The 27148-nt window shown below is 53.7% G+C and overlaps 11 protein-coding genes across 11 annotated transcripts; 7 read left to right on the top strand and 4 right to left on the bottom strand.

The window, feature by feature from the left end:
- Positions 1-1026: 1026 nt before the first annotated feature.
- PUNSTDRAFT_118468 (uncharacterized protein) lies at positions 1027-1799 on the top strand. The gene has a single exon (XM_007380264.1). It carries the CDS (start codon positions 1104-1106, stop codon positions 1482-1484), a length of 381 nt encoding a protein of 126 aa, XP_007380326.1. The 5' UTR covers positions 1027-1103; the 3' UTR covers positions 1485-1799.
- Positions 1795-3154, top strand: MnP8l (manganese peroxidase; the record flags this gene model as incomplete). The annotated part of the gene is made up of 5 exons (XM_007380263.1): positions 1795-1975; positions 2031-2097; positions 2153-2552; positions 2604-3018; positions 3072-3154. 5 exons carry the CDS (start codon positions 1795-1797, stop codon positions 3152-3154), a joined length of 1146 nt encoding a protein of 381 aa, XP_007380325.1.
- A 339-nt stretch (positions 3155-3493) lies between these two features.
- On the bottom strand, positions 3494-5150 carry PUNSTDRAFT_111149 (uncharacterized protein; the record flags this gene model as incomplete). The annotated part of the gene is made up of 10 exons (XM_007380262.1): positions 3494-3627; positions 3717-3857; positions 3914-4049; positions 4112-4246; positions 4299-4424; positions 4473-4538; positions 4590-4715; positions 4777-4841; positions 4899-4958; positions 5039-5150. 10 exons carry the CDS (start codon positions 5148-5150, stop codon positions 3494-3496), a joined length of 1101 nt encoding a protein of 366 aa, XP_007380324.1.
- Positions 5151-6090: 940 nt separating this feature from the next.
- PUNSTDRAFT_97610 (SET domain-containing protein) lies at positions 6091-7797 on the top strand (the record flags this gene model as incomplete). The annotated part of the gene is made up of 5 exons (XM_007380261.1): positions 6091-6325; positions 6377-6519; positions 6580-6794; positions 6860-6968; positions 7024-7797. The coding sequence occupies 5 exons, from the start codon at positions 6091-6093 to the stop codon at positions 7672-7674; spliced, it is 1353 nt and encodes a 450-aa protein (XP_007380323.1). The 3' UTR covers positions 7675-7797.
- A 9-nt stretch (positions 7798-7806) lies between these two features.
- On the bottom strand, positions 7807-12851 carry PUNSTDRAFT_97607 (uncharacterized protein; the record flags this gene model as incomplete). Its single annotated transcript, XM_007380260.1, has 22 exons — positions 7807-7864; positions 7918-8025; positions 8085-8349; positions 8404-8489; positions 8546-8598; positions 8649-8768; positions 8810-9143; positions 9199-9368; positions 9427-9628; positions 9678-9883; positions 9935-10147; positions 10197-10326; positions 10380-10479; positions 10538-10665; positions 10722-10811; positions 10860-11173; positions 11223-11327; positions 11382-11552; positions 11612-11790; positions 11844-12184; positions 12237-12412; positions 12471-12851. The coding sequence occupies 22 exons, from the start codon at positions 12849-12851 to the stop codon at positions 7807-7809; spliced, it is 3930 nt and encodes a 1309-aa protein (XP_007380322.1).
- Positions 12852-13052: 201 nt separating this feature from the next.
- On the top strand, positions 13053-14237 carry PUNSTDRAFT_130997 (uncharacterized protein; the record flags this gene model as incomplete). The annotated part of the gene is made up of 2 exons (XM_007380259.1): positions 13053-14096; positions 14151-14237. The coding sequence occupies 2 exons, from the start codon at positions 13053-13055 to the stop codon at positions 14235-14237; spliced, it is 1131 nt and encodes a 376-aa protein (XP_007380321.1).
- Positions 14238-14286: 49 nt separating this feature from the next.
- On the bottom strand, positions 14287-15408 carry PUNSTDRAFT_61659 (adhesion regulating molecule; the record flags this gene model as incomplete). The annotated part of the gene is made up of 6 exons (XM_007380258.1): positions 14287-14618; positions 14671-14797; positions 14895-14984; positions 15040-15051; positions 15099-15191; positions 15238-15408. 6 exons carry the CDS (start codon positions 15406-15408, stop codon positions 14287-14289), a joined length of 825 nt encoding a protein of 274 aa, XP_007380320.1.
- Positions 15409-15569: 161 nt separating this feature from the next.
- Positions 15570-15934, top strand: PUNSTDRAFT_60911 (uncharacterized protein; the record flags this gene model as incomplete). Its single annotated transcript, XM_007380257.1, has 3 exons — positions 15570-15679; positions 15733-15764; positions 15819-15934. 3 exons carry the CDS (start codon positions 15570-15572, stop codon positions 15932-15934), a joined length of 258 nt encoding a protein of 85 aa, XP_007380319.1.
- Positions 15935-18317: 2383 nt separating this feature from the next.
- On the top strand, positions 18318-19912 carry PUNSTDRAFT_111144 (adenine nucleotide alpha hydrolases-like protein; the record flags this gene model as incomplete). The annotated part of the gene is made up of 5 exons (XM_007380256.1): positions 18318-19187; positions 19240-19360; positions 19413-19479; positions 19532-19589; positions 19643-19912. 5 exons carry the CDS (start codon positions 18318-18320, stop codon positions 19910-19912), a joined length of 1386 nt encoding a protein of 461 aa, XP_007380318.1.
- Positions 19913-20830: 918 nt separating this feature from the next.
- Positions 20831-23805, top strand: PUNSTDRAFT_82109 (Pet127-domain-containing protein). The gene is made up of 11 exons (XM_007380255.1): positions 20831-20940; positions 20996-21118; positions 21174-21243; positions 21292-21424; positions 21479-21625; positions 21679-21807; positions 21860-21979; positions 22045-22265; positions 22319-22523; positions 22576-22750; positions 22801-23805. The coding sequence occupies exons 1-11, from the start codon at positions 20871-20873 to the stop codon at positions 23724-23726; spliced, it is 2319 nt and encodes a 772-aa protein (XP_007380317.1). The 5' UTR covers positions 20831-20870; the 3' UTR covers positions 23727-23805.
- On the bottom strand, positions 23796-25525 carry PUNSTDRAFT_124456 (uncharacterized protein; the record flags this gene model as incomplete). The annotated part of the gene is made up of 10 exons (XM_007380254.1): positions 23796-24049; positions 24111-24240; positions 24299-24411; positions 24469-24515; positions 24573-24584; positions 24634-24746; positions 24799-25072; positions 25129-25192; positions 25247-25325; positions 25380-25525. The coding sequence occupies 10 exons, from the start codon at positions 25523-25525 to the stop codon at positions 23933-23935; spliced, it is 1095 nt and encodes a 364-aa protein (XP_007380316.1). The 3' UTR covers positions 23796-23932.
- Between the last annotated feature and the right edge of the window lie 1623 nt (positions 25526-27148).

Genomic DNA, 27148 nt, shown 5'->3' with positions numbered 1-27148 from the left:
CTCCATGCCTCCCTGATTGCCTTTTTGGGGCCAATCGTCAGCCCTCTTCCTTCTCCTCGGCGGCGATATCGTACCCTGCCTGCGATCAGCATGCCGTCGGTCATCTTGCCTCCCAGAAAAGCAAACTTTCATCGGGGGTTGTCCACAACGCTGCGGATATTCCGTGTCCTGAACCGGGGCAGCAGAGCCTGAGTCTCGGGGCAACGTGCATCGGTGGTGACCATCATCAGCCATGCGACGCCGGAAATGAGGACGTACAGGGAGATTCACCTCGAGCACGCGCGTGGATACAGCATACCATGCCGAAGGACTTACAGGACCGTCTTCCGAGACAAGCAAGTAGCGAGGCTCGTGATATGTGGCAACTGCATGTTCGCAAGATGAGAGCGAACCATCGAACGCAACTGCGATGGCGACTCCTCGTATAGGCATCCGTCGAACGAGTTTCTGCAGCGTTGTTTCCGGAAGAGGGGGAGTGCATGCCCTCTACCCAGTACTCCACGTGCGGCACGAGTTGTCGTAAATCGACAACTCTTTCGAGGAACAAAATTCTCCACAAGCATCATGTCCGGGAACCCCTGATCGAGACAATACTTTTCCAAGCGCCTATTAACGATCTGACGCTCTCGCCCCCAGACTATATCGGATCGAAAGCTCTCAGTCATTTCTCACTTTATGCGTTAAATCTCACTCCGGCGTCGGTTTATCCATTGCGCGCACGTATCATGGCTCACCCCCTTGTCAAAGCTGCGGAACATGTTCATCTCACCTACAGCATTCGATTGCTTTGTCAGTATATCGGCTTTGAGATGAGCAATTTTCTCAACCGGCCGACCCAAGCCAACGTATCGTACCCAGGACACGTGGGAGGCCGTTCACGACGCATTGAGTCTGTGCTCTTCTTCTGCCTTCCTCCCTCTATTAATACCCTCCAATGGACAGAAATACGCGTTTCAGCTTCAACTCGCGTGCAGAATATGGAACGCAAAGCTCCTCACTGGACGCTCAATTTTCTGCGCGTGGAAAGTGTTTGACGGCTATGGTTGAGGAGTCATGCTGAACCTACTATTCGTGTTCGGCGTCGAGATGCTCGAGTGCACCGCATGGCCTTCTTCCCCGCGAATAGAGCCCTCGAGGGACGTTGGCTTCGTCTTCGCGACGAAAATGCTTCCGAACCCCGGACGACTAAGGGGAACCCCGTCCAAACGTCGATCTTTCGCGGCTCAGGGACAATCTCGATCTACACACAGACGAGCAAGCGAATAACGTGGATTTATCGTCAGTGTCCCTCGGAACCGCGAGGAGATCCGTACTGCACGTTTATTTCTAGCCAGCCCAACGGATGCGTGGGTGCCGTTACACTGTCACCAAGAGCCGTCCTACCCAAGCCCACGCCCTTGGGTCTCATCGCGCCCTTCCTCGCCGGAGCGACTGCCTCTCCTGTCTCGTATCGTTCACGCTGCTTTACCCCAAGGTACGGTTGATGCGGCGAGCCCATACCCGTGGTACTCCGGTGGGCAGCAGCCAGCGTTCCCGACACTCGTCCGGTATACCAACGTTCTGGGTCCCCACCCACCCGACTCCACACTCCTGGGACCCAGTATATCGTTCGCACTCCATTGGCGCTTGCACATCCAAGACGCGTAGGTCCACGCCAAAAAAAAAAAAAAATCGCCTACCTCGCGGAGGCGCGTCCAACGAGGTATAAAAGCTGGACCATGTTGCCTCCATAGCCCTCAGGACATTCGAGTTCTTCACTCGCTTGCTCACCTACCCGGCTCACAACGCATAGCAATGGCTTTCGCGTCCCTCGTCACCTTCGTCGCTCTCGCCGCTGTCACCCGCGCCGCGCCCACCAGCGAGGCTGCCGTCTGCTCTGACGGCACTCGCGTGTCCAACAGCGCGTGCTGCGCGTTCATTCCGCTCGCGCAGGATCTTCAACAGACCATCTTCCAGAACGAGTGCGGCGAAGATGGTATGCTTTCTTTGCCTTCCCCGTGGAGCAATTCACCGACGCCGACCCTGCGCAGCTCACGAGGTCATCCGGTTAACCTTCCACGACGCCATTGCTATCAGCCAGAGCCAAGGTCCCAGAGCGTAAGCTGTTTTTTAAGCTGCCGGAGTTAATCTGTCCAACTGACACTCTCCGCAGAGGTGGCGGCGCTGACGGCTCCATGCTCCTGTTCCCGACCGTCGAGCCCAACTTCGCTGCAAACAACGGCATCGACGACTCTGTAAACAACCTGATCCCATTCCTCGCCAGGCACCCTACGATCAGCGCCGGCGATCTCGTTCAGTTCGCAGGCGCGGTCGCCCTCACCAACTGCCCTGGCGCACCCCAGCTCGAGTTCATGGCCGGCCGCCCCAACCACACGATCGCCGCCGTCGACGGCCTCATCCCCGAGCCGCAGGACAGCGTCGACAAGATTCTAGCCCGGTTTCAGGACGCAGGCAACTTCTCGCCCTTCGAGGTTGTTTCGCTCCTCGCCTCGCACAGCGTCGCTCGCGCTGACAAGGTCGACGAAACCATCGACGCCGCGCCCTTCGACTCCGTAAGCACCATTCAGAATCCTTGCCGGGATATCCGCTGACGTCTTTTTCAGACGCCTTTCGTTATGGACACCCAGATCTTCCTTGAGGTCCTCCTCAAGGGCACCGGCTTCCCTGGCTCTCCCAACAACACAGGCGAGGTCGCGTCGCCCCTCCCGCTGACCTCTGGCACCGACACCGGCGAGATGCGCCTGCAGTCCGACTTCGCGCTCGCCCGCGATTCGCGCACGGCCTGCTTCTGGCAAAGCTTTGTCAACCAGCAAGAGTTCATGGCAGCCAGCTTCAAATCCGCCATGGCCAAACTTGCCGTCCTCGGCCACAACCGCAACTCGCTCATCGACTGCTCCGATGTCGTCCCCGCCGCCAGCACGGTCGCGGTTGCCCCCGCGTCGTTCCCCGCCACCCAAGGCCCGGCCGACCTCGAGATCACCTGCACCGCACGCGCTTTCCCGACGCTCACCCAAGACCGTACGTGCTCACCCCCTTTCCGCCACTTTTTTCTCGAATCTGACTCGAACCAGGTGGTGCGACTGAGACCCTCATCCCTCACTGCCCCGATGGCAGCGAAAACTGCACGTCTGTCCAGTTCGACGGCCCCGCTTAAGCGTTTATTCGCTTATTTATCGTGTCTCTCGTATCGTATGGTTTACTCGGGTCTTATTCGGCGAGCAGGTGTTTTACTGTTTGGGCATCCACAATACACATTTTGCCTTCTTCGAGTTCAGTCAGTCGCGAGAGCGCATGTGAGACGTTTCACACGCAGATAATGGTACGAATGCTAAGCAAAGCACGGACTGCAAGCTCGACGCCTAGCTCTCGTGTGATAAACAGCTGGCATAACATACGAATCACACATGCTTGAATGATTTCTCCATAGCCATTGTACGTTGAGCAAGAGAATGGTGAAGACGAAACATCACACATTCCTCCCATACTGATATATTTATACCGACATGGCCACAGTCATTGTGAGAACCATCGTTAGCAATTTCAGCGAGTATCGAACTCGCGACGATGCATTAGTAGAGCTAGTACCTTCGGGAGGCGAAGATCCTATGACGGAGTGAGTCGCTGATCCTGTTGCCAAAGATGCCGGAACCGAAGTAGAGGAGGGTTGGCCCAACTCTAGATGAGCATAAGGATAGCATATACATCAAATATCTGACCGTTTTCAGTGAAAGTTTTCACAGACGAGATCTCCCAGTATGCGGTGTCAAAGTTACTCGCGTCCGCTATGAGCGTAGTGCAAACGATGCCGGGACATCCGGTGGAGTCCATGACGTTACCAGCCCATGAGCCGCACAGGTCTGAGATTGGTTGTAAGTAATATAGAGAAGCCCAGCACTCATCATGTCGCCCATACCCGTGTTAAGGATCAATCGCTGCGGCTGGAAGAATGTTGACGGATTGCAAGTACTAGCCGGGAACGACGCGCTGGGTTGTCCCCACAATGTCGGTTCCGGATTGTTCGTCGAGAGGTCAGTAGGAACCTGTCCACGCTAATACGGATTGCAGTATCAGAGAGTCCAGCTTGTACTGAGCGGTGAGAAAGAGTACGAACCGGGAAGAACCACATCTCGATGCCGTTGGTGCTCATGTACATCGCATATACCCCGCCTCCATTCTTAGCAAATGCAGCACCAACAGACGTGGATGATGCCGTTTCGGTGATACTGCACCCAGGATTCCCGGTAGTCTGAGAGGGGAACGTTTTGATTTGCCGGATCGTTGTACTCTCCAGCACGCACATTAAAGAAGCAATTTGTCTGTGTTGTATGCCCGGAATGGGGAAGATCTGACGAAGCCGACAGTGTGCATCCATTATTCGTGTGAAGGGTATACTGGTTCGCAGGCAGCAGGTTCACGGTCTCAATCTGTGACCCATCAGGTCATATGCTAGTTCGAGACGGAGCGCGACGTACGATGTCGATCTCCCCTCCGACGTCCCCAGCATCGGAAAGTGTCCAAAATGCCGGCCAGATGCTGCACTGGTCCATCCAATGTCAGTAAAGCATTACCAGGCACGGAAAAGCAATTACTCCGTATGGGATGTGCACAGCGTCCACCACGACAAGTGTCCCGATACCTATTGTGCTGTCACTCATCATCATGACGGTGTTCCGGCCGAAAAAGGGATCTCCATTGTTCTGAGTCTTATTATCCACCTAGTGAATGTAAAGCACGTCAGGAGAGCAAGCACGATGTATTATAGTTGGAGTCTATGACCTTCACAACAACGTTGCCAGCAGAATTAACATAGGCCAATGGATTTGACGGATCCTTGGCGGTGGCTTCATCAACATAGCTAACGGATGATGTCAGGCGAGTGGATGAGGACATGAAAATACCACAGTACACAATGTTACCGTAATTCCAAGGATCGTCGACAGATGCGTTGAAATGAAAACCTGTCAGGCATGAAGCAAGCAAGAAGTAGTATTTCTGTGTCCGCCGCGCTGTCAGCAATGGCGGGAGGGAAAGGGCGTACCATCAAAAAAGGCGTTGCCGGAGTATCCATTGACGATCTTCAAGGGGTCTGCAGCAATCAGGGCAGCCGCTCCTGCGAGAAAGCAGAGGAGGCCGGAACGACTCGGAGTCATTGTCGCTGGCAGAAAACCAGGTGGGAGGACTTGAACTTGCCCTTTGACCCAGGGCTCAATAAGAGAATCTTTTATGTATTGCAGGACTGAATTTGGACTTGCCCTTCGACCCAGGGCTCAATAAGAGAATCTTTTATGTATCGCAGGACTGATTCTGGACCCCATCTCTGATGAGCCAGCCTGATCTCGGTGTGGTACGCTTCCCCTGCGGGAATAGAATGCAATATAAATATCCATAAGTATATGTATGAGCCTGCGAACAAAGGGGTATCATGACCGGCCTGGGTCCTCGTCCCTTACGTTGACCAAACGAGAACATATGAAAGACGCGAGGAAGTCGCATCGGAAACAGTCGGTAGTGCAGGCACTGCTTTGATGTTTCGCATCATAGGTAATTGTTGATCTCGGCTTCCAAACCGTCATCAGGCGTCGACCGATGCACGGCGAGGTAGGGGAAGTGTATCAACGCTGTGCAACCAGAGTTCCGGCAGCACATGTAGCTGCCGGTGTATGTATGGTTTGCTTGGGTAACCTGCACGGCAAAGGTCATTGATTATCCTGCTGATAGCGGATTTTGCTCGCACATACGCGGATGGTTGCATTGAATTCCGCTTCGGGAGTAGTGAGGGACGAGCGGGTCCACGCCGCTGAGCCAGGGCTCGGGTGCAATAGTCTGAACAAGGCATGTCATTAGCTTCAGATATCTTGAACGTAGAGAGGTTACTTTGAGGATGTCGCCTTAATGTTCTCGCGGCTGCGCGTGGGCGGGGTGCCGAGGTTGATCCATTTGTGAACAGGCTGGGAGGGTCGGTAGGTAGGTAGGTAGGTAGATTGCCGACGAGGTCTCGGTAGCGGAACAGCCGGTTGCTGCTGCTGCACGTACGCCACTCGTGCAGTCGACAGCGTGTCGGAATAGGCGCCCGTGCCTGACTCGAGGTCGATGGTGTCCGCACAAATCCCTCCGGGGCTTGAGCTACGTTCGCATTCAACTGCGCGCCTGGCTGCACATGCAACACGTTCCTTTGCACCAGGGGATGTAATCCTCGTCGATGAAGCCCTCACCACTGCAATCCTTCCATCCGACGCCGGACGACGATGCAACCACTGCCTTCGCCTTACCTCCGACCTGAAGAGGTGCGCCGGATGCGCAGCCTATCATTATTGCAGCACGCAGTGTATGCACAGTAGGCTGAGCCGTCTGAATATTACTCAATGAGGGCGATCAGGCCAAAGCCAACAATGGTCAATCCATCACAAAAGAATATGCAAGCATATATCCAGCTTTATTGCCTCCCCCGCGTACCAAGGACTGCACGAACACGAGAAGATCACTGCAGTACTACTATCGCATCTGTGCACGATCTCACAAGTGATATCTTTGCCTCCATAAACCGCTCTGTCGCTTGCTGAAGGATGCTTCGCGATATAGCACGGCAAGGATTCCCTCCGACCAGCCCTTTCCACGTTCGAAGACCTCCTTCCTGGCCCGGAGTCAGCCACTCCGCCGATATGCCCACCTCCTTTTAGCACGGAAGAGCAGCAAAAAGCGACATATTATCACTCGAAATTCGGCAACAACAACTTCGTCATACACTCCCATCTAACGAGCTTCGCCCATGGGATCTTCCCGATGTCGAGCATATGGTGAGCACGGTCCTAGAATACTGGACAAGCTCGCCACGGACCGATCCTGAAGCCGGTTTTCTCAGCTTCAACCATTCATGTGCGCCCAACGCAGCAGCACGATACATCCTAACGCCACACCAAGTGCCACGCATGGAGGTCATCGCGCTCACACATATCGCTGCAGGCACAGAGGTAGCTTGTGCCCTGCACTGTTTCGAGTTCTCACTTTTTTCTCTTTGTGGCGCAGGTCACCATACCCTACCTAGACCCTGCGCTCCCTCTTGCCAACCGACAACAAATCACGCAGATCACCTACGGCTTCATTTGTGGTTGCCCCTTGTGCACGCTCCAAGCGTCGTTACCCGCTGTCCCCCCGCCGCCGCCACGTTCCGCCCAGGAAGATATATCCTTGATAGATTTCGGTCTCCGAAGGCTCGTCTTTGGTGCAACGTCAGACGTATCCTTGCCGGACACGGTACCGCCCTTGAATGACCTTCCGCCTAACCTCTTGGCCGTCTTGCACGAGTCATACCTACCTGCGCTTTCCGCGGCATTCAGCACGGCGTCCCACGACGTCGAGAGCGCCGACATATTGGCGACGGCGCTACAAACCGGACAGACGATCCTCGCGTTGTACCTATTGCTGTATCCCCGAAATTACCCGCAGATCGGCATGCACGCTCTTGAAGTTGCCAAGACAGCGTGGAATGGCACCGTCCTCGACATGCCCGCCTCCCCAGATGATCGACGTAGCCTGCTAGCGCAAGCACAAGCTTACCTAGCGATTGCTCAGGAACTGCTGGCCGTCTTTGGGCGAGAAGGCGACGAAGGAGGGCCATTGGACGAAATCCATATCTTGAAGGGGTTAATTATGTACGAGCAGCATACCTCCGTGTGAAATGTTGCTCGTGAAATGAGACATGGAATGAAAGTATCAAGTGAAGAAATACGATAGCATTATGCGATAAGATGATAGCATACGATAGCAGTCAAAGCCCATGTGATATATACACAGTTACCGCGTGTTCGTTCAGCGGAACCGTTGCCGCTCGATGACGCTCTTCTGCCTTGAATCTCTAGAGACGCGCCTGAGCAGAGGCTTCAACGATTATGTCCATATTGAATGATAAGTCCAATTCACCAATAATGCTCCATGACTTCGCTTTGACCCAACTTCCTCAGGAAGTTTTCGTCGTGGGTGATGATGACCAGCTGGAAATTGGACTGGGTTTTGCGTTCGTTGATGATGCTACAGGTTTGGTACTGCTCTTTAGCTACCGTAACGCAGAAGGATACGAGAATGCGTACTCGACTAGACTCGCAGCCAACGCATCAATGTTCTCCGTGTCGAGAGCATTCGTTGGTTCGTCGAGGGCCAATATCCCGCAGTTCTGACCGAACGAGTCGCTGAGAGCTAAGCGGATGATGATAGAGGCCAGCATCTTCTGTCCAGCGGAACACCTTCCGCGCATGTCCATCTCGACCTGATCTTTGGTCATGACGACACGGTAGTTGTATGAACGTTTCGAGGCGCCGCCTTCTGCATCATACCGGATCTTGATGCCGTCGATATCTGCATGAGCAGGTTGGTACGACATAAAGGATCTAAGGACGGTAGGGTATTCACCGGTTCCTTGGTAAGTCTTGTTCCATAGATGACGCATGATATCGTTCACTTCTTCCATCTTGAGTGAATGGTACTTCATGATAGCGCTGCGTCAGGTCAGAGCTATTCTGTAAAAGTGACGAAGTATGAATCGACGTCTTACTTGTCGAGAGCCTTAGCGTACTTCTCCAAATCACTATTTGCCATGTCGGACATCTGCATGTGGTTGAACCTTTACGGATGCCTCAAACATAGAAATCACCAACCTTGACTTTGATCAGCTGCTCGGTGTATTTCTTGTTGACGTCCTTGTACTCCTTCAAGTCGCGTTCCAGGGTCTTCAGCTGCGCTTTGCTGGAGCTCAATTCTCCGCCGATGTGAGCGGCCTACCAGTGGACATTAGTCACGAGGACTGTAATCTGCATACGGAAAGACCAGCCTTGTTCTGCATATCTGTCTCCCTCTTCTTCTCTGTGCTGTACCTGTCTTCGAACTGCCTTTGCGCCTTCGCAGCACTCTCGATGTCGTAGCTCTTGATCTCCTGCTCGGTCTCCTTGATGTCTCGGGCCAGCTTGCGCACCCGAAGATTCTCGCGCAAACTCGCGATGCGCGCACCGCCCTCGTTCATCTCCTTGTCGATTTCTGCGATGGCTTCGCGAATATTCTCACTTTCCTGGGTAAGCCGTGAAATCTCAGACTCTATGGACTGTATCTGCTCTTCTGCCTCTTGCAGTCGCCTGGAGTGTTTCTCGCGAACATAGCTACGCACACAGTCGTTCAATAGGCAAGCAAGGTAGTGACGTCCGAGAATCATACCGTTCGATGTCTCGGCCCACGCGATTGAGTTTGTCAACAATAATGTTGAGCTCTTGCGACTTCTGTTGCGCTTGAGCAATCTTGACGTCGAGCTCCCTCTGTTGCTCCTTGAACTCTTGGTCGAGTTGGTCGATCGGCGCTTTCGCATCTGCAATCTCTGAGTCCACAGACTGGACAATACATGCATCAGCGGACGTGGTCATCTGTTCGATTGTCAAGTAGCTCCACCTTGCTTCGCAACGTCAAGTCAGCGATCTCTTTCCTCATGCCTTCCAGTCTTTGATTCGTAGACTCGATCTGCAGTATTTGATTGCGCAGGCCACCTTCCCGCTTCTCCATCTCGTGCAAGTCCTTTTCATGAGTCCGCTCGGCGTTCAGCTGCCTATCGCGTTCGGTTGCTAGCATTTGTTGTTCACGGGCATTAGAGCGCCTGCATCGGGTCAGCCATCTTTCTGAACGCGAATGAAAGGTGCCCTCACATGGATAAAGTAAGCTCATCGAGTTCTGCTTGTACGTCATCAGCAGTCTTTGTCGAGCCAGTGACCGAAAGCTCTTTCTCAATTTCGGCTACCTCGCGATTCAGGCGCTCGCATTCCCTCTGAGTCCTTGAGATCATGTTCGCTTGTTGCTTGAGCAAAGATAATTCTCGCAGCTCCGTCTTCGCAGCACTCAGGCGCTCGAGAGCCTGAAACAGAGGTTCGGCAAGAATACATGAGATGATTCATGTAGCGCCCACCTGTTCGGCAGTGTTGCTCAGAGCTGGCAGTAAGTTTTCCTGTTCTTTGATCTGCTGCTCCAAAGCAGGAATATCTTCGTTCTTCAACTTGTCCCTAGATACTTCGAGGGGAAGGCATTCCCGCAGGCGGTCCAGTTCAGCTTGCCACTCGGCCAACTCTGTTTTCACCGTCGCGATACTCTCTGGCGAGGACGATTTGATCCTATCCCGTAGCTATACGAATACTCAGCATTGATTTCTTTGCCTGTGACGAAACCCATACGAATTTCTCAAAGATCTTGAGCTCGCTATCATTCAGTCCGCGGTTGCAGGCAGTGCACGTCTTCTTGGCCAAACCGGTCTTCAGTAGATTCTCATAGGCTTGTCCCAACCCGTCAGAGTTACCGATGCTCCTAAGAAGATGGTTCAGAAGATCTGGACTCATGGTCAAGACGGAGATATTTACTCTTGTCTGTACGTAATTTCATCGCTGGCGTCCTTGATGCCCTGAGCAATGGAGTCGGACTCAGAGTCCCGCAGGGCCTCGCGCACGCGTTTATTGAGGTCTGTGTCGCAGAGACATTATGGGATAATGCGTTTTTATCAGTCGAGACTAGAGCACACCTTTCACTTCATCGCGCTTGGCCTTGATCTGTGATTTCAAGTTTGATATCAAGTTTTCGGCCTGCTGAAGAGCCCTGTTCGCTGCCTGTGACTCCGCTTCGAGCTCTGTGTGCTCGCGCTCCTTTTCCCTGCATCCGAGGATCAATCGTGACCATTTGAAGCTAGTCAGCGTAGACCAACATACAGCGTGACGTTGTCTAAATCCCGCTCCATCGTGTCTGCCAAAGCATCCTTACCAACGAGCTTACGAAACTTCGGATTGCTGGTGCTCAACCTAGACAACCGATAGGTATCCCGTGCACAAGATCGAGAGATAACGTACGAATGTTTGACTTCCGTTGATTTCGTCTTGAACTCCGAACGCTTAAGGTCCAGACGAGCACGGGTGTCAGCTTGGCGACTCAGCGAAGTCATCTCAGCGTTCAATTGCTCCCTGAGATCTTCCGTCTGGCGAGCCTTGGCAGCATGATCCGCCAGTTTCCGGTCGTAATTCGCTGCCTTGATCTCTGCTTCGATCTTTGCGATACGTGCCTTCTTCTCCTCGATGTCTGCCTCCAGGGTCTTCAGCTCAGTACTGAGGTCGTGCGATTCTTCGACGGTTCGCTCCGCTGCGGCCACAGAAGCCTGTAGATTGGTCTATTGGAAAATAAGCTTCCGTTATACTTTGACAGGAATCACGGCGTACAATCTGGGTGCGGATCGTATTCTTCTGGGCTTTAAGAGCCTCCAAAGCGCCATGCATTTGCCGAGAGCGCCGATTGTATTCTTCACTCTTCAATCGTGCCTCGTTCTACGGAAATGCATTGTTAACGCGATTATCGAGCAAATGTTCAGATATTCGCACCTGAACGTTTTCAGTTTCCGCATTTTGTCTTCGTTGCAGGTCACCAAGACGGCTGAGAAATTCCAGCACCTTATCTCGTTCAAGTGGCGAGTGATCATAGCCTTTGATGCCGTACTTTGCGGCTATGTCTCGTATCATCTGGTCGCGTTCGACAATACGATCCTCTTGGAGCTATGTGAAGACGTGAGAAGACGTGAGTAATAAGCCAAGCCAATTATTACGCTACAGACTTTTTCCTGATTCCTAAGCTCTCCCAGCTCTGATATCAAAGCAACATGTTTTCGACGCATGGCTACAACCTCCTCGTCGACGTCCTGACGTTTGTTCTCCTCCTGCCTGCGTTTATTCTTCTGTTGCTGTATATGCGTTCCGAAGTTGGCCAAACGGTCCTCCAACTCCTGATCGGTGCCTGGCGATGCCTTAGCAATGACGGAAGTCAACCATTCACGGACAGTTGCCGACCTTCGATCTCCTGCAGATTCTCCTTGGCGGCAGCAAGTTCCTCGTGGTACCGTTTTCTGCGTTCTTGCGCGCCTTGTATCTTCATGTACATCTCCTTGAACTGGTGAGCTTGATCGTGGAACTTCTTGTTGATGATGACCAGCCGCTCGTACTCCGCTTGTGTTTCTTCGTATTCGATCTCCTTGCCCGCGATAGCAGCACTCAAGTCCGATATCCTACCCTTAAGTTTGTCTGCATGTCCTTTCTCTCGCGAGAGCGATTCAAGACGTTCTTTGTCAGTCTTCAGCTCAGCAGCGCGCTCCTTCCTGAGATCCTTGATTGCTTGCAGGGCCTTCGTATATCTGCAAGGGACGTCAGTTTTCATCCTGCTGAGTATTGTTCGTCGTCAGCCACCTTGTCGCCTCGAAGATATCGTCAAACTTCTTCTTCAGAGTTGCTGCCTCGGCAAGAGGCCAGTAAGAGTCCTCTTGATGACAGAAAATGACATTCTCAAGGACCGCCTTACTAACACCGAGTAGATGAGGGATCTCGACGTCCATCTCGGCGCATTTAGTAGATATAACACCTCGCTACAAGTCATGAGTTCGGTCGTTCAGTTCAGTTCATCGCACAGGCCAGCGGACGTACCTTCCCATTCTCCGGATTAGCCTCAGCCAACCCCAGCAGACTTTCCAAGGTCTTCATGGTCATACCGCCCGTCTTCTTCATTGTGACTGACAGATTCCTCACGGCTAGCATCTTGACGCCGTTGGCTGCGTTGAACCGCAGCTTCACCTGCGCCTTCACCTCCTTCTCGTTCGCCATCTTGGGATCATGGATGAAGGCACCTCCGCGTGTGTTCGGAGGCTGGTCGCCGGTGGTGGCATATTTGAGGCACTCGATGATCGTTGTCTTGCCCGAGCCGTTAGCGCCGACGATGACAGTGACGGGGAAGAACTGGATGACCGCAATGTGCTTGTCGTCGAACGAGCGTATGCCTCTGATGGCAAGCTTATCCAGACTAGCCATTCTTGACCCTGATTAGCGTAGACAGTAAACGTAGAGCTCGGTGAGCGCAAGTTCGCGAGATGAGCAAGGCTTGAACGCGTTCCCCAGGAACCACTCAAAGAAACGCGTTCAGGGGCACGAGGGGGGGCAAATCACGACATGTCACTGGCGTCGCGGAGTGTCACAGAGCTCTGTTTGGTCACGCCAAATACCCCTTAGACCATGAATCTACCGACAGAACTCATTATTGCTTGCCTGAGGCATATCTACTACGGAGAACTCTACGCTGTTGACAAGGCAAGTCTTTTGTCGTGTGCCCTCGTCGCGAAATCTTGGACAGGCCCCGCTCAGGAGCTGCTGTTCCGTTCCGTCAGAGGTCGCCAATTTCTCCAAGCCCTGCAATCGCCAAGCGATACCATCAGACTATCGCAACTGAGCGCATACGTTGTCAAATGCGACATTGCAATTGGCCGGTCACAGGATTCACAGGCCTCCATCCTGCGGCCCAGCGATCTTATCACCCTCTTACGCGCACTCCCCAAGCTTTACGAGCTCACTCTCCGAGTACACTACCCTTACGAATTCGATGGGGACACGTTGGACGAGCTTCGGGCGCAATCTGGATGTCAGCTCCGCGCACTCAACTTCATGCAGTCTGGCGGAGTCCAGTCTCTCGTTCTCTACCAGCTCCTCGGCGTTTGGCGCACGATCAGACATCTCAGAATAGGATGCGAAGTGCGTTCCCCGCCGTTGTGGGCCTTGCAGATCAAACTCGATCTGTACGAGTTATCGATGTTTCGTATGCCCACGCTCGGGGCGTTCGACTGGCTCCTCTCGCCCTCCGTTGCCCCGAACCTGCAGATTCTCGAGCTCAGGGACGTTCCCAGTCGGTCGTCATGCAGTTCATTGGACGCACACGTGCACCGTCTACGATCATTGCGAGTAGGCCGCCTCGACCTCAGTTCCTCCGGGCTCATCTCAAGATGCTCCAACCTGGGAGAGCTGGTGCTGTACCAAATCCCGACCATTTTGCCACTGGACCATAGTCAGCTGCCGCGGACTATTGTGCATCTCAGTTTCCGCAATCCGGGATGGGGTGCCAGCGAGGCGCTGGGATCATTGTTGAGTGCAGTGCGTCTGCTGCCAATGCTGAAGCTAGTGACGTGCGATCAATTGAGCACGGCGACCACCGATTACCACAAACTTCTGTCTATATGCGCGGATCGCAGCATCGCTCTGTACCACGATGATTTGCCGATGTGGATGGTTAGCACGCATTATATGTTGCTATGGTCATTGCTGTTGCTGAATGATACGCAGTTTGAGGATCCTATCCCTATCCGGATGTTCCCGCGACGCAAGTCCGTATCAAACTTCGGTACAATGCGGTCCATACAAAACAGTTGAGCGAATACAAGACCGTGTATTATCAGAGACGTGGTGGAAGATGCGAACTTTAATCCGTATCCATCCGCTCCTCTCCGCCGCGCTCTCGATCTGCTTGTTCTTGAATGGCCCTCAAGAACGCTTCAACGCTCGTACCGGCCTCCTCTGGGAGCCCAAGTCCCCTCACCAGTCCCCCCAACATACCCGTCCGCAGTGCCTGATCGAAGTTTGAAACTGCAGCACGGAACTGTGGGGAAGCGATGATCTGCTGCAACACTTCCGGGGACGGCGGAGAGGGCAGGTCGGGGGGCAGATGAGGGTATAGTGCTTCCACCAGGGCAGGATGAGTGGTGAATAATGGGTTGAGGTTGGCGGGCGTGAGTATGTCGTTCAAGGAGAGCTCTGTGTGCACATATGTTGTCATGTTCTCGTTCGTCGTGGAGCGCAATGAGACCAGCCTCACCAGGTTGACGGGGGGCTGCGGTGCCGGTCATGTTCCTCACGAGATCGCGAAGCTGCGCGAGCTGCTCGGGGGTCGCCTGCGGCGCGGAGGTGCTACCGGTGCCGGCAGGGGCCTGCGCCTGAGAACTGAATACAAATGAGCATTCTGCCCTGTACATGATATTGGAGGTCTGGAACACACGTAGATGCCTGAGCATTAGAGGTTGATGTCGGGACGAAAGCGTCCCAGATCGGGATCTCGTCCGGGTCCCGCAACAAACGGTTCACGTTCTCGACGAATACTTGATCGCGAGCGTCAGATGCGTCCTTCATTGGGACACCGTGAGAACGAAAGCAAGCATTTGATGCCCGTGTCACTTACTTGCATCCAGAACTAGAGCTATATTAGTCGTGAACGTGCACAACGCTATCGACACTCACGAAATGCCTTGAATTTGAGGACGAGAACTTGAGGACGTACGTCCGCCCGGATGCTTTCACAAACGTTGCATCTCCAGGAAATAGGATCAGATCCTGGAAGGCGTCAGAAAGTTCAAGCAGCGCTACCACAGATGCTCACTTCTTCGACACTGTCTGTCGACCTATTCTTCCACTGAAAGTGGGTAAGGCCGTCCTCTCCGCGGCTCAGAAGTATGGCACCTTTGGTGGGGTCGGGATCCACAAAGTTCGTGCCGCTTCGCCTGAAGGAGCGACCAGCTTTGAACGCAAGTACGACGTTTTCGCTAGCCATTGTGTACTGACTGCAGGTTGACGAAAGTCCTCCGGAGACGCGACGGGGACGCGTCAGTATCGGACACGTGCGTTCCCGATGAGGAACTTGGGACAGGGGCTTGCGGCTCGCGCACTTGCCACAATCTAAACCTCTACGGAGTCTACCACATTGTGCAGGCAATGTCCTTTGCGTTTGATGACGCTACAACACCAGCATGGGGCCCTGCCGCTGATCCGATAGGTGCAGGAGATCTAGTCAAAGACGCGATTCGGAAGGAACAGGTCATAAAGTGCGTCGATCAATGGTGTATAAACAGCACGATGTTGACGCTGCGTCTCCCAGAGACATCGCTGCAGCCCAGAATGACCTTCGAGGTACGTCTTACGAATGTGTTGCACAACTTGAATACTGCTCTTATATGCGTACAGCGCTCGTAGATCGCGTCAAGGCGGTTCAAACCGACGTCGACAAGCTTAGTTCTGGCAATCAGACGCTGCAGATGTATATTGATAATCTCACAATGCAAATGGCAAAGCGTCGGTAGACATACGCCTACCGAGCATTCACTGCACCTCCCATAGATGCCGATACCGTGACAGAACATACTCGCAGGCCGTCTACTCTTGCATTCAACTACGTTCTCGATTTCGACAATGCAAGCATTCAGTGTCCACATTTCCTGTCCTGGCTCAAAGCTGACAAGGCCCAAGAAAGCATGGGATCAGCTAGTTTGGCTTCGTCAGATTTGCCTGCGACACGTCACCGCTTTCCCTTTCATGTGTGGCCCACGTTCGCTATATTGTGGAACCTACTTCGGAAAGCTGCTGATGCTTTCCGGAACTACGCACGTCTATCTTGGCCTCCTAGTTCTATAGTCTTATAGTCTAGTATGAGCGGCTCCTCGCTATCGCCATAGTTTCGACTGGCGCCACCAATCACGAGTTTCGCAGTTCCTGCAACCCTTCATCAATTAACCCGGCTTCGCACAGCGATGAAAGGGGTTCACGTCTAGTTCTTTTTTCTTTTAATGCAGAGGGTGAGCTACTATGTATGGCAAGGTTTGATACGGAGCGATCCCGAGGCAGAATGAAGCGAGCCCCGTGAGTTCCGTCCTACTCCTGCGCATTTGTGCCATGTTGATGCGTCTGTCCGCAGGACGCAGCTTCACGGCCGGAACAGAGACTAAATGGCCATTCGCGGCGAACACGGACATTCCCACAGCGAGCCCAGGCCGCGGTACTTTCGAATCTACCGGCAAACACGTAACTTTTAATTGTGCGTTTGGCCCATGCGGTTCTCATATATTGCTGCTTGTACCCAGATACGCTTTGTATATGCATCCTATCCTCCAATCAAATGTTATGCGTACTGGATGAGGTACGCCGCCTTTCGAATCACATCGACCTTCTTTTGACTGGCTTTGCTAGGATTGACCTACCCGGATCCATTCTTGGACATCGTATACACCAAGTAAGTTATTGGATGCCGACCGTGTTCCGAATAGACCCGGACATTGGTGAGATGGTGAACTTACTTTTAGCCAGCGAAGCTCAGGCCGGAATTGAATGCTGGCCATGTCACTCCCACGTACTCAAATGTGGTAGTTGGAGATCCATGGACTCTACCAACCTATCACAGAGCTAAGTGGAAGACGATGCAGCGTTTCCTGCTCACCTCGACCGAAGCCTTTGTATCTGTCGAGCTCGCCAGCAGCGGGGCTTCGTTTCGCAGGCCGGGGACGATTGGCGACAATGCCTCAATGTTATATTTCATATGATGCCGAGTCTACCTGTTTTACGTAGCGGCACTTGCGCCGGGTCTCCGATGACGCCAAGCATCTCCGTGAAGTAACCTCGCGGAGAGTCGCTCTTCGATCTTTGTCTACATACCGCTGAACTTGCTGTATTGGTGCGAATAAGGTGCCGCTCCGCAGTACTCTACAGTAACTTACTGGGCCGGCAAATACAGCGCACAGATACCGGCGTGCAATATCAGTGAAATCTCGCGTGACCAACGGTCCGTGCTAACGACCCGCGCACCATCATACTCACGACGGAATAGACTTGCCACTGCTTCGAAGGAGTCCGGGGGCTATAACCAGATCCGGGCTTATACCAGTGCGGCTTTCCCTCTTACAGCCTCGCAGCCATGAATCCGTCGCGCTCTAACAGTAGTTCCAGCCTCGACACCCTCCGCAAGCTCGCCGGAATCACGCCCTTGGACAGACACTCTCCGGTCGAGGTGCGCCATCCCGCTCCATCGTGTGGCGGATTCCACGCATCTCACCTCCGAATGGCTGTAGACGAGGCAGGGCGACTCACAAGACGCTACCAAATCCGTGAGTTAATAGCTCAATCAATTGGGTGTGTGGCTCGCGAGAAGCCGCCCCGCCCGTAACGCCAAGAGTGCCCGCTTACGTCGCGGCCGGTTGACAGGCACTTCCCGGTGAAACAGCCAAAGCTGAAGTGAGTTGACCATGACCTTTATGTACCTCCCTCCCCTTCTCTCTTCTCTGCCGCGTCGCCCGCGTCTCCATCTTTCCAATCATCATGTCATCTTCGCCTGGAGACGGAGAGAAACGCTCACGGCCGGCCTCCCTGCGCGGGCTGAGTTGGATGGGCAAGTACTCCCGGGACGCGTCGGCGCTGCTCTCGCCGTCGTCATCGCGCCACCAGCGCTCGCAGTCGACGGTTTCCAGCCCGCTCGCTGCCGTCACGCCTTCCCAGGACGCTGATGGCGGTCGCGGCACCGTGTCGCTTGACCTCCCCGAATCTTCTCGCCGCTCCCGGCGGCATAGCAGCAGCAGCACGCTAATCACCACTGTCTCCGATGAACAGAGCCGCACTGCGCTGGTCCGCACGCAATCGAACGCCCCCAGCATCAAACTAGAACACAAGAACGCTCGCTCGACAGGATCTTTCACCAGGATGTCCTTCAGTCAGATGATGGGCGGCCTCTCGCTCGGCCTGACGCGCAGCAGCGAAGACAAGGAACGCGGCCGGTCCCTGGTGGACGAGAAGGGCAAGGGCCGCGCGCGCTCGGCACACAGCGCGGAGACGTCGCCCGAAGATGATCGGCGCGCCCGCAGCACGTCCCCCTTCCGCATCCGCCGCTCGCGCTCGCGCAACCGCGACCCTTCCCCGGACATCGAAGCGATCGCCCAATCGGACGCCGAGTCCGATTACGATGACATGTCGCGGCGTATCAGGCCGCGCACCGCTTTCCTGGGCTCGGAGCAGTCCGACGACGAGTCCACGGTGGACAGCGATTCGGACGACGACTGGAGCGACGACGAGTTTGACCCCGTGACGGAATCCAATACGGAACAGAACGCGCTCGTTCCGGCCGAGTACGTTGCCGAGCCCGAGAATCTGGAACACATCCAGGATCCTTTGGGGGAGGGTCCCAACGTCGTTGTCCCGCCCGAGCCCTATTTTCCTACCACTCTCAACGCGTCCAGCTCGCGCGGGGCTCGTCGACGCAAGTCTACCAGGGTCGACGATCCATTGCCCATACACACCTCACGACCTGTTTTTGCTCGTGATCGGTGTACGATCCAGCTCATACACGGCGATCCTGAGAAGGTACTGGATGAGACGGGTCGGAAACCGAAGCGGTACATGGTTGCTAGCGACCTGAGCGAGGAGAGTCGATACGCAGTAGAGTGGGGCATCGGCACCGTTCTTCGTGATGGCGATGAGATGCTCATCGTGACCGTCAACGAGAATGAGAGCAAGGTCGACCCCGCGACGCCGAATGCCGCCGATCGGACGACCAAGCTCCGTAGCCAACAAGAGGTTTCGTGTCTTCGTTCATCGACAACTTCACCTAGACTGATCTGTCCTCCAGCGATCTGCGCTAGCATACATCCTCGTCCGCCAGGCCACGAGTCTGCTCCAGAGGACTCGACTGAACGTGACTGTCTCCTGCCAATCGTGGCATGCGAAGAACGCTCGGCATATGTTACTAGGTGCGTATACGCGCACTCAAGCTCAATGTATACAGCTCACATCTCTCTCCAGACATAATAGATTACGTTGAGCCTGTGATGGTAATCGTGGGGTCCCGAGGGTTGTCCCAATTGAAGGGGCGAGTAACATTCTATTTCATGAAAGCGAATAATCTGTAACACTCTTGGCAGTATCTTACTGGGCTCGACATCACATTACCTCATCCAGAAGTCTTCGGTGCCGATAATGGTGAGCTGAACGCTCCTCAGGATTCAGATCATAGCACTGACGACGATCCACAGGTTGCACGACGTCGCCTGCGCCGCCCCCCGCGCCGGGCCGCTCACCTTGCACCGCACAGGGCGCGTGTATCGCTCGCGCAGGCTGGCATCGATAGGGTCGCCTCCAAAGTCGATACGGATGTCGCGCACATGCGCGAGGAGCTCAAGCGCGACGAGGAGAGGCGTGCGAACGAGGAACCCGACCAGGACTTGGAGGGTGAGCCCGAGGAGGAGTTGGTGGATATGGAGAGCGAGAGCAGCAGCCCGCTCGGTACGAAGGTAGCTGGGTGAGGAATGAAGATGCGGCCTCCAAATTCATGGACTAGAATGTAATTTGCTGGATATCTATTTATGTGACGCGCTGCAGCCGCAGGGCTGGCTGAGACGCGGTGAAATAAATCCGGACAGGGGGTGGCAGTGCTGCCCAGATTTTCAAGGGCGATCGTGAGTCGCGACTCGCGCCAACGCGCGTTGGTGACTTGTACGCGCTCGCGCCTCTGCTGCCTGTACGACTTCCCCGGGCAACACGACCAATCGCCAACTTGGGCAGTATTACATCGCCCTAGCCAACGTCTGGAACCCACTATTGCATGCACTCTCTTCGTCTCGTCCGACATTGCACCCCTACCTCTCTCTCGAGGATATGCATCCGGCGGCAGAGCGCATTCGCAGAGCGCCTTGCTCAATCCCTGTTCCAGGATGAATCGTCACTCGTAGCACCCAAACACGCTTCTCATAATGCCGATGACCGTCCCTCCTCTAGGAGCACCACAGTCGAATCCACCGCAACAGAGAAAGGAAAGCACGCGAAGTCACGGAAAGCAAAATTGCGCAAGAAACGGCAGGAGCTAGAAAGAAAGTTTAGGGAGGCGAAGCTCAAGGAAGAAAAGGTGGCAGCGGCAACAGACGTCGCTCAGCGTCTTCGTGAACATCTTTTCGTGTCTGCTCATGGGCCGACGCTCACCGTGCCTTCGGTGCCAGAAGCTTCTGAGCGCGCGATCAAATCGAAGGAGCACCACATAGAGGATATGAAAAAACAAATAAGCATGCTCACCGCATTGGAGCGTACTTCGTTGCCGACGAAGAGAAGAGACTTTTTCCCACCTCGTACCCAGAAGAAACTCGGGTGGAATGTTAGGAAGGAAGACCGATGTGAGTATATCCGGCGATATATTCTGTTATCTACTGATTCATTGTCTCAGACCCGATGGACAGGGCTGGCGCTGGTGATATCTGGCACGATGTCACAATGGAGGACGCGAAGTCGAAACTTGGGACAAACGAGGCTGACTCATGGACTAGTGGTTGGGGCCCGGATGGTGTGTTGGAACTTGATTTCTCTTCTCCATAATTGTAGCTGACGAAATGTATCAGAATTGGCACCTCCGTCAAATCCACAGGATCCTGGTATAAGACCACCTCACCCCAGACCAAAACTCCCTTACACTCGTCGAATAGAGGGCCTGATTAATCCGGAGCAACGAGCGGTTCTTCAAGGTGTGTCAATCCCGATGCACCCCACTCAGGAACTCAACATATTCTTGACAATTAGACATCGAACCCCCTTCGGACCACAAGCCGATTGCGAATCTAGCGCACGGCCTTGACCGAGTACTTTTTAAGTATGTTCTGTCGGCTTCACCGTCGTGTTTCTGTTGATCTATTCCTAGCCCAGGTGTCCACTGGTTGCGTGACCCTCGCTCAAGAGTCTACAACTTCACACCTTGGCTAGAGGAGATACCTGAAGTCACTGAGTTTGCATTCGAGCGTTTGACGGGCTTCATTCGTAGTTCTCGCGACGAGGTAGCCCCAAAGTCTTACCTGACCAATGCATCAATGATTGACAACGATTTGTAGGATCTCTGGTCATTGGCGAAAGCACACGACAAGACATTCGCAGGCTCAACATCGTCATTGACAGGCTTGCTGAGCCATATCTACTTCCTCATCTCGCAGGACCGAGACGTGGACCTTAGATCCCTTTCGACGCATTTTGCCAATGAGGTGAGTCCCGCCCACCGACGGGTGGCAACTTGACCCTCTAACTTGGTTAATAGCCCGCGAACTTCACCCCTGGCCAGCGTATGCCCGTATCCTTGGTTTTTCACCACAAGGACGGACGATATGCTATTGACAGCGATGAAACCGTCAAAGGGAGCTCGGAGAAGAACATACTGACGTGGATGGTGAGCCCACTGTCGGCAGAATCTCCGCTTCTCCTTACCACGGGTTCATCAGGGAACATTGTTGGAGAACTTTCTCACCAAATCCCCCGAGGATTTCAGCAAGCTACTACGATCGAATCACGTTGCACCGGAGGAGGTTGATGATCGGCGCGAAGCTTACCGATATGCGAAGGTCAGGAGCTATGCATGGCCGATAGATAATAGTCTTGCTCACATTGACGATCGACTTCATGTCAGTCCTCCACTTTTGTCATGCGCTCCCAGCTGGATTGTCAAGATCGCCGATTACCTGGAACGGGTGTCTTCGATATCAAGACAAGAGCAGCACTCCCCATCCGTTTGGATATCATGAACTACGAGGAAAATTCGGGGTACCTGATTAGGACAGCACAAGGACGACTTGAGAGCTTCGAGAAGGAATACTACGATCTCATTCGCTCTGCCTTCCTCAAATATAGGTAATCTATGCTCTACTCTCTTGCCTTTCGTCGCCGTGCTGAGTCCGTCGCAGCTTCCAGGTTCGCATCGGCAACATGGACGGTGCCATTGTCGCCTTTCACAACACGGCCCGCATATTCGGCTTCCAATATATCCCCCTAGAAGAAATGGATGAACGCCTGTTTGGAGCGTCCGATCGGGGAGACCGGATCTTTGATAAGTGCGTGAGCTTGCTTGAGGTCGTGGCGGCGGAGATCGTCGCGCAATATCCTGGTCAGGTATGTGCGATTTAATCTACAGTCGCTGCCTCTATTCACGTCAATGACGCAGTCGATCCGCTGCATGGTGGAAAAGCTTGATCGGAACCCTGAGATGAACGTGTGGGTGCAGCCCGCTGACTCTACGGATGAGAATGATATTGTGCAACTGGATGTCACCGTCAAGAACTACGTTGATGACCAGGAGGTCAGCGGAGCTCGTGCCGTTGAGGCCACGGACGCTGAATGTACGTTCCTTCTCCTTCACCGTGGATGTATTGGCTGATCAGGACACCAGGGACCGTCCATTGGGCCATTTCGAAATCCTCGCTCTCTCCAGCTGAGATCCGTGCGAACCTCAACTATGCTAAGGACAGGCAATTCCGCGCTTGGGCGCTTCCTTCGGGACTTAGCGTCGAGCAGATGGAAGAGCGATGGAACTCTATGAATTTTGGCGGGTCCTCCTCAGAAGGATCTTCTCCTTTCGACCCTCGATTGTTCTACCGAGCGCCGTTTCAGACTCGGATGCTTCGCCAGCTAGCTCGTGAGGGCAGAAATGATACTGAAGCCTGGCAGGAGGCGGAACGCGGTTTGCCAAAGATCATCTGGGGAAAACCGGACGAGGTCAGGCCAGAGGAATTGGATGGTGAAGAGGGCTCTGTTCAACCCGCCGCTGAAGCTGAGGAACAAGTGGACGTGGAAGGGCTCCTCGGAGACGATCTCCTTCCCGCAACCACCGTTGAACGGGCTGACTCTATACCTCCGAACGAGCAATCTGAGGATCCGGCGGACGATAGAGAGGCTTTCTTGGACCCCTCCGTTGTTGCCAATCTGGAACATGCTGCATCGTTGCACCGCCCTCACCTGCATCCGGATGCGCTCCTCGAGGACGTAGATTCGTCAGCCCCGTCCGTCTCGGTAGACGAAGTTGACAATAATTCCTCTGGCTCCGTCACCCCTTCGACTTACGAGAGTCGCGCGCCGACTTACGATATGCACTCCCTGGGCACAGCGCCTACGCTGGGCATGGAAGCGGATCTCATTCAAGCCGTTAATTCTCACCTCGCCAGCCTCAGAAATGAATCCGCCGCGGCTTCTCCGCCAGCTGCAGAGTCGCCTTCTGATGAACCTATAACGGAAGCCCGAGAACGGCTCAGTGCCGAAGACCCGACGCCTGGACCCACAGAAGAGAATGTCGATTCACGGAAATCGTCTTCACCATAGTCTGCGATTGTTATGCTCATTAATCTACTTTAAAGCCGACGTTAATCGTTGCTTCTTTCCTTTTAGTGGCATTGTAACCTATTGACTCGTACGACATATACATCTCTCAGGAAGGCCCCGGTAGGTGCATACGTGTCAAGACGTACTTAGACGCCGCAGGCTGCAGAAAATGCTCCGTGATCAGGGAGCAGTCTAAGCGTTACTGGTTACGAAGCTCCCGTGTCGTACGATTGGATCTCGGGAGCCTTAGTTTGCTCGCTCCGCAAGGCCGACAGAGCATGCGCTTCGTGTGTACTTTCCGCCTTGTAGACGTGGTATCGCTGCGCACGTACATGCAACCGCACGTCAGCCGGGTTATGTAAGGCAGATTTCGCCCTTACCTGGGGGGCGGAACGATTGCTTGTGCTCTGCCGTCCTCCGTAACGCGTTGTTTCTGATGTCGTACTTCGGGCCCTCGAATGATCCCGTAACGTTTGACGGACATTCAAGGATGTGAGGACCGAGTTGGTATAGACTATAGTAAACCACGAATCTCGATCTTGTTACGTCGACCTTGCAGAAGCAGTGCATACCTTTCGCAACCAGAAAATACAACGCCAGAAAAATGACTGAATGGCAAAAGGAAGTTATGAACTGCTTGCATGGACGGGTCAATAATCTCACAGTTCTCTGGCATTGTGATAAACTAAATAGTTCAACTTCGAGTCAACACTGGCTCGCATGCAGCAGTTGAATTACGCACGCAAATAAGGGAAGCGAGTGTGACCATGCAAGTAACAACGCATGTTTCTGCGCAATTATGAGTGATCAAGAAGGTAAACAAGCCCGAAAGACTCGGGTATGCACCTATTGTGAAGACTGCGACCGCATTAAGCCAGATAATCACAGCTACATAAATGAGACGCACATAATGTCCGCTGTATCAGTTGCTCCGTATGCCTGAAATGGGTACGATGCCTTCGCAAGAAGAACACGAGGGCCATGGCGATGCATACGTCGGCAGTGGCTGCTACGGCTAGCCTGTAGCCGGCCATCAGGTACGCCATAAACGCTGGATAGAACAGACTCGTACCCTGTTCGTATAGACCAGCCATATCGGGCCTCGTACATATTGAACTGGCGAATGTGGAGGGCACCATAGGCTAGAACTACGCCGAATACGAGCTCTACAACGCACAGAACGACGCAGGTTCCGGTGACGATGAAAGATTTGCCGAGAATCCAGACCTTGACTATGAAGAAAGCCTGACAGATGCAACCCACAGCTGCCGTGGTCAGAACACTAAGGTCCAGTGACCAAACCGATGTCTCAAGGGCGAAAGGGTTGACATAGTTAGTTATCATATCTACGACAAATGTAAGGTAATCGTTGCATCCTATGGTCAGGCACACAGATACGTACAATGATAAGAGGAATGGCAGAGGAATGCACATTGCAAGGCGCTCAGGACCCAGAGCAATGCGACCTAGGCAGGACTGACTGTCATTCGGGGAGACCTTCAGATATCACATGCACCTACGAAACTCTTCATGAAGAGTGTATCTTGAGGATAAGCATTATAATACGTATGGCTCTGTACAGTGGCCATGCCGAACATACTGAAGAAACACGCTAATGTCAACTGGGAAGTAATAGGAAGGCCACCAACTCACTGAAGACAGATCAGGCTGCCAATAAACAACACGCCGATAGAGTTCGCTAAGCTGGGGGGTGCCTCCCTGGCTATAGCTGGGCCGATTTGCAACACGGCAGACACAGCAGAGGAGTACGACGCGGAGGGATGGTCACTCGCGCTCATCGGGGATCCTTGCAGAGGTCAGTGGATCAGTGCGACGCCCCGGGAATGCCGGGAGGAGAGGCCGCGATTTATACTTCCCCGGCGCACTGGCGAAGGTGGTTTGAATTGAGTCTTACACATCCGCGCAGAGCTTAAATTGTCTTTCCGCGGCTTTAGAACGAGACCTAGGATTTCCACGGATATGGATCGGCGGTCGTCTCATCGCGCTCTCGTAGCTCGTCTCCTTCTGTAAAAGAAAGCTGATCTCGTACAGCTTGACCAAGTCCCACATGCAGCGCTGACAATGCTTGAGCATGTCCCATGGTGTTTGACTTCTACTAGTGCCTGCATTGTTTCGTCTCTCAGGAATGTCCACGGTCGACGGACGTGTGAGGCTTCGCGGGCATCAAGCGCAGAATGCGGGGCTCAGGTTGGTGTGGAGGTAAACCCTTTGCGCATGATTCATGGTTTCTTGCCGATTGAGAACGCCCGCAGCATCACCGGTTTCGCCATAAAAGTGATAAATTTCGTAGAAATGGGGCATAGTGGGGTACAGAACCAAGCGCTGGTGACATCGAAGAAGCCTAGTTGGTCCGACGGTGGCGAGTGTCGCCCGGTATGCTCCTCCGAGTCATCCGCATCTCGAAGGAATCCGAATCCAATAGCAGGAGCCAGCCAGCGAACGATTCAGCTGAGATCAGCAGGTTCGTGGTCAACGTCAGTCTCAACGAAGCAGCAACGTCGCCCGAGAGGAAGCCCACGAGTGCCATGACCAGCATCATGATGCGCGGCACACCTTCATTCTCGCAGAGTATCACAATGAACCGCTCTACTGCGCGAACTTTGTTGCCTGCAAGACGGTGTATAAGTATATCGGCCTCGCTACGTATGTGATATGACCCCGTCTGCCAGTGGTGTTCACGCCTGCGATCCTGAACCTGTTTGATTCACGCTCCAATTGGGCAGCGGAGGATCGGTCTTGGAAGCTCGACGTTTGGTATGTAATCCACCACACATATATGCGTGCATTCCTTATTTGCCCTGGTATTCCGATGACAACATCGTCCTTCAGGCAGGCGTCCTCCGATTCCGTGTTCACAGATCGGTCCTGAGCAAATGCTCTCCCGTTTTCAATGACCTCTTCCTTCTGGGCATTTTGGCGATGAACCAGACGTCTAAGGCAGAAGGCTGCCCGCTGGTCACGATATACGACCCCGCAAATAATGTTGGACACTCGTTGAAGGCTATTTACGGCGAACGCAGGTGTGATCCATCTTGCGGGGCCTTCGCCAGTAATCACCGTTGACAAGCACCATTTAGCTACTATGATCCCCGCGGTCCAATGCATATTTTGACTGTGGCGGCGCTTCTCGATTTCGGGATGAAATGAATATGAAACAACGCACCTGCGAGAAGAGGCTGAGGTGAGCATCTTTCTAGAATGCACCGAACCTTCGTCGTTTGCCAGAGATCATGTCATTCTTAACAGGCTCGTCTGTATCATGGATTCCCTTCCACTCTCGCTGCATGAGACGCGGTTCACCACGAGTGTACCGTTTTTTGCTCACGAGCACGGAACACCGCATCACGCCAAGGGCCCGCCCGTCTCATCTGCTATAACAACATCAGCACAGCACTCCCTGC

This window comes from Punctularia strigosozonata (assembly GCF_000264995.1).
Source record: "Punctularia strigosozonata HHB-11173 SS5 unplaced genomic scaffold PUNSTscaffold_2, whole genome shotgun sequence".
In the NCBI taxonomy this organism is placed as follows: domain Eukaryota; kingdom Fungi; phylum Basidiomycota; class Agaricomycetes; order Corticiales; family Punctulariaceae; genus Punctularia; species Punctularia strigosozonata.
This window is presented reverse-complemented; position numbering and strand designations above follow the sequence as displayed.

Excerpts from the sequence above, each read along its gene's own strand:
- PUNSTDRAFT_118468 (XM_007380264.1), top strand. The coding sequence starts at position 1,104 with ATGGCCTTCTTCCCCGCGAATAGAGCCCTCGAGGGACGTTGGCTTCGT.
- PUNSTDRAFT_82109 (XM_007380255.1), top strand. The coding sequence starts at position 20,871 with ATGGAGGACGCGAAGTCGAAACTTGGGACAAACGAGGCTGACTCATGG. Across the intron at positions 20,941-20,995 it reads TAGTGGTTGGGGCCCGGATG|AATTGGCACCTCCGTCAAAT; the intron begins GTGTGTTGGAAC and ends GAAATGTATCAG. Across the intron at positions 21,626-21,678 it reads CGACGCATTTTGCCAATGAG|CCCGCGAACTTCACCCCTGG; the intron begins GTGAGTCCCGCC and ends CTTGGTTAATAG.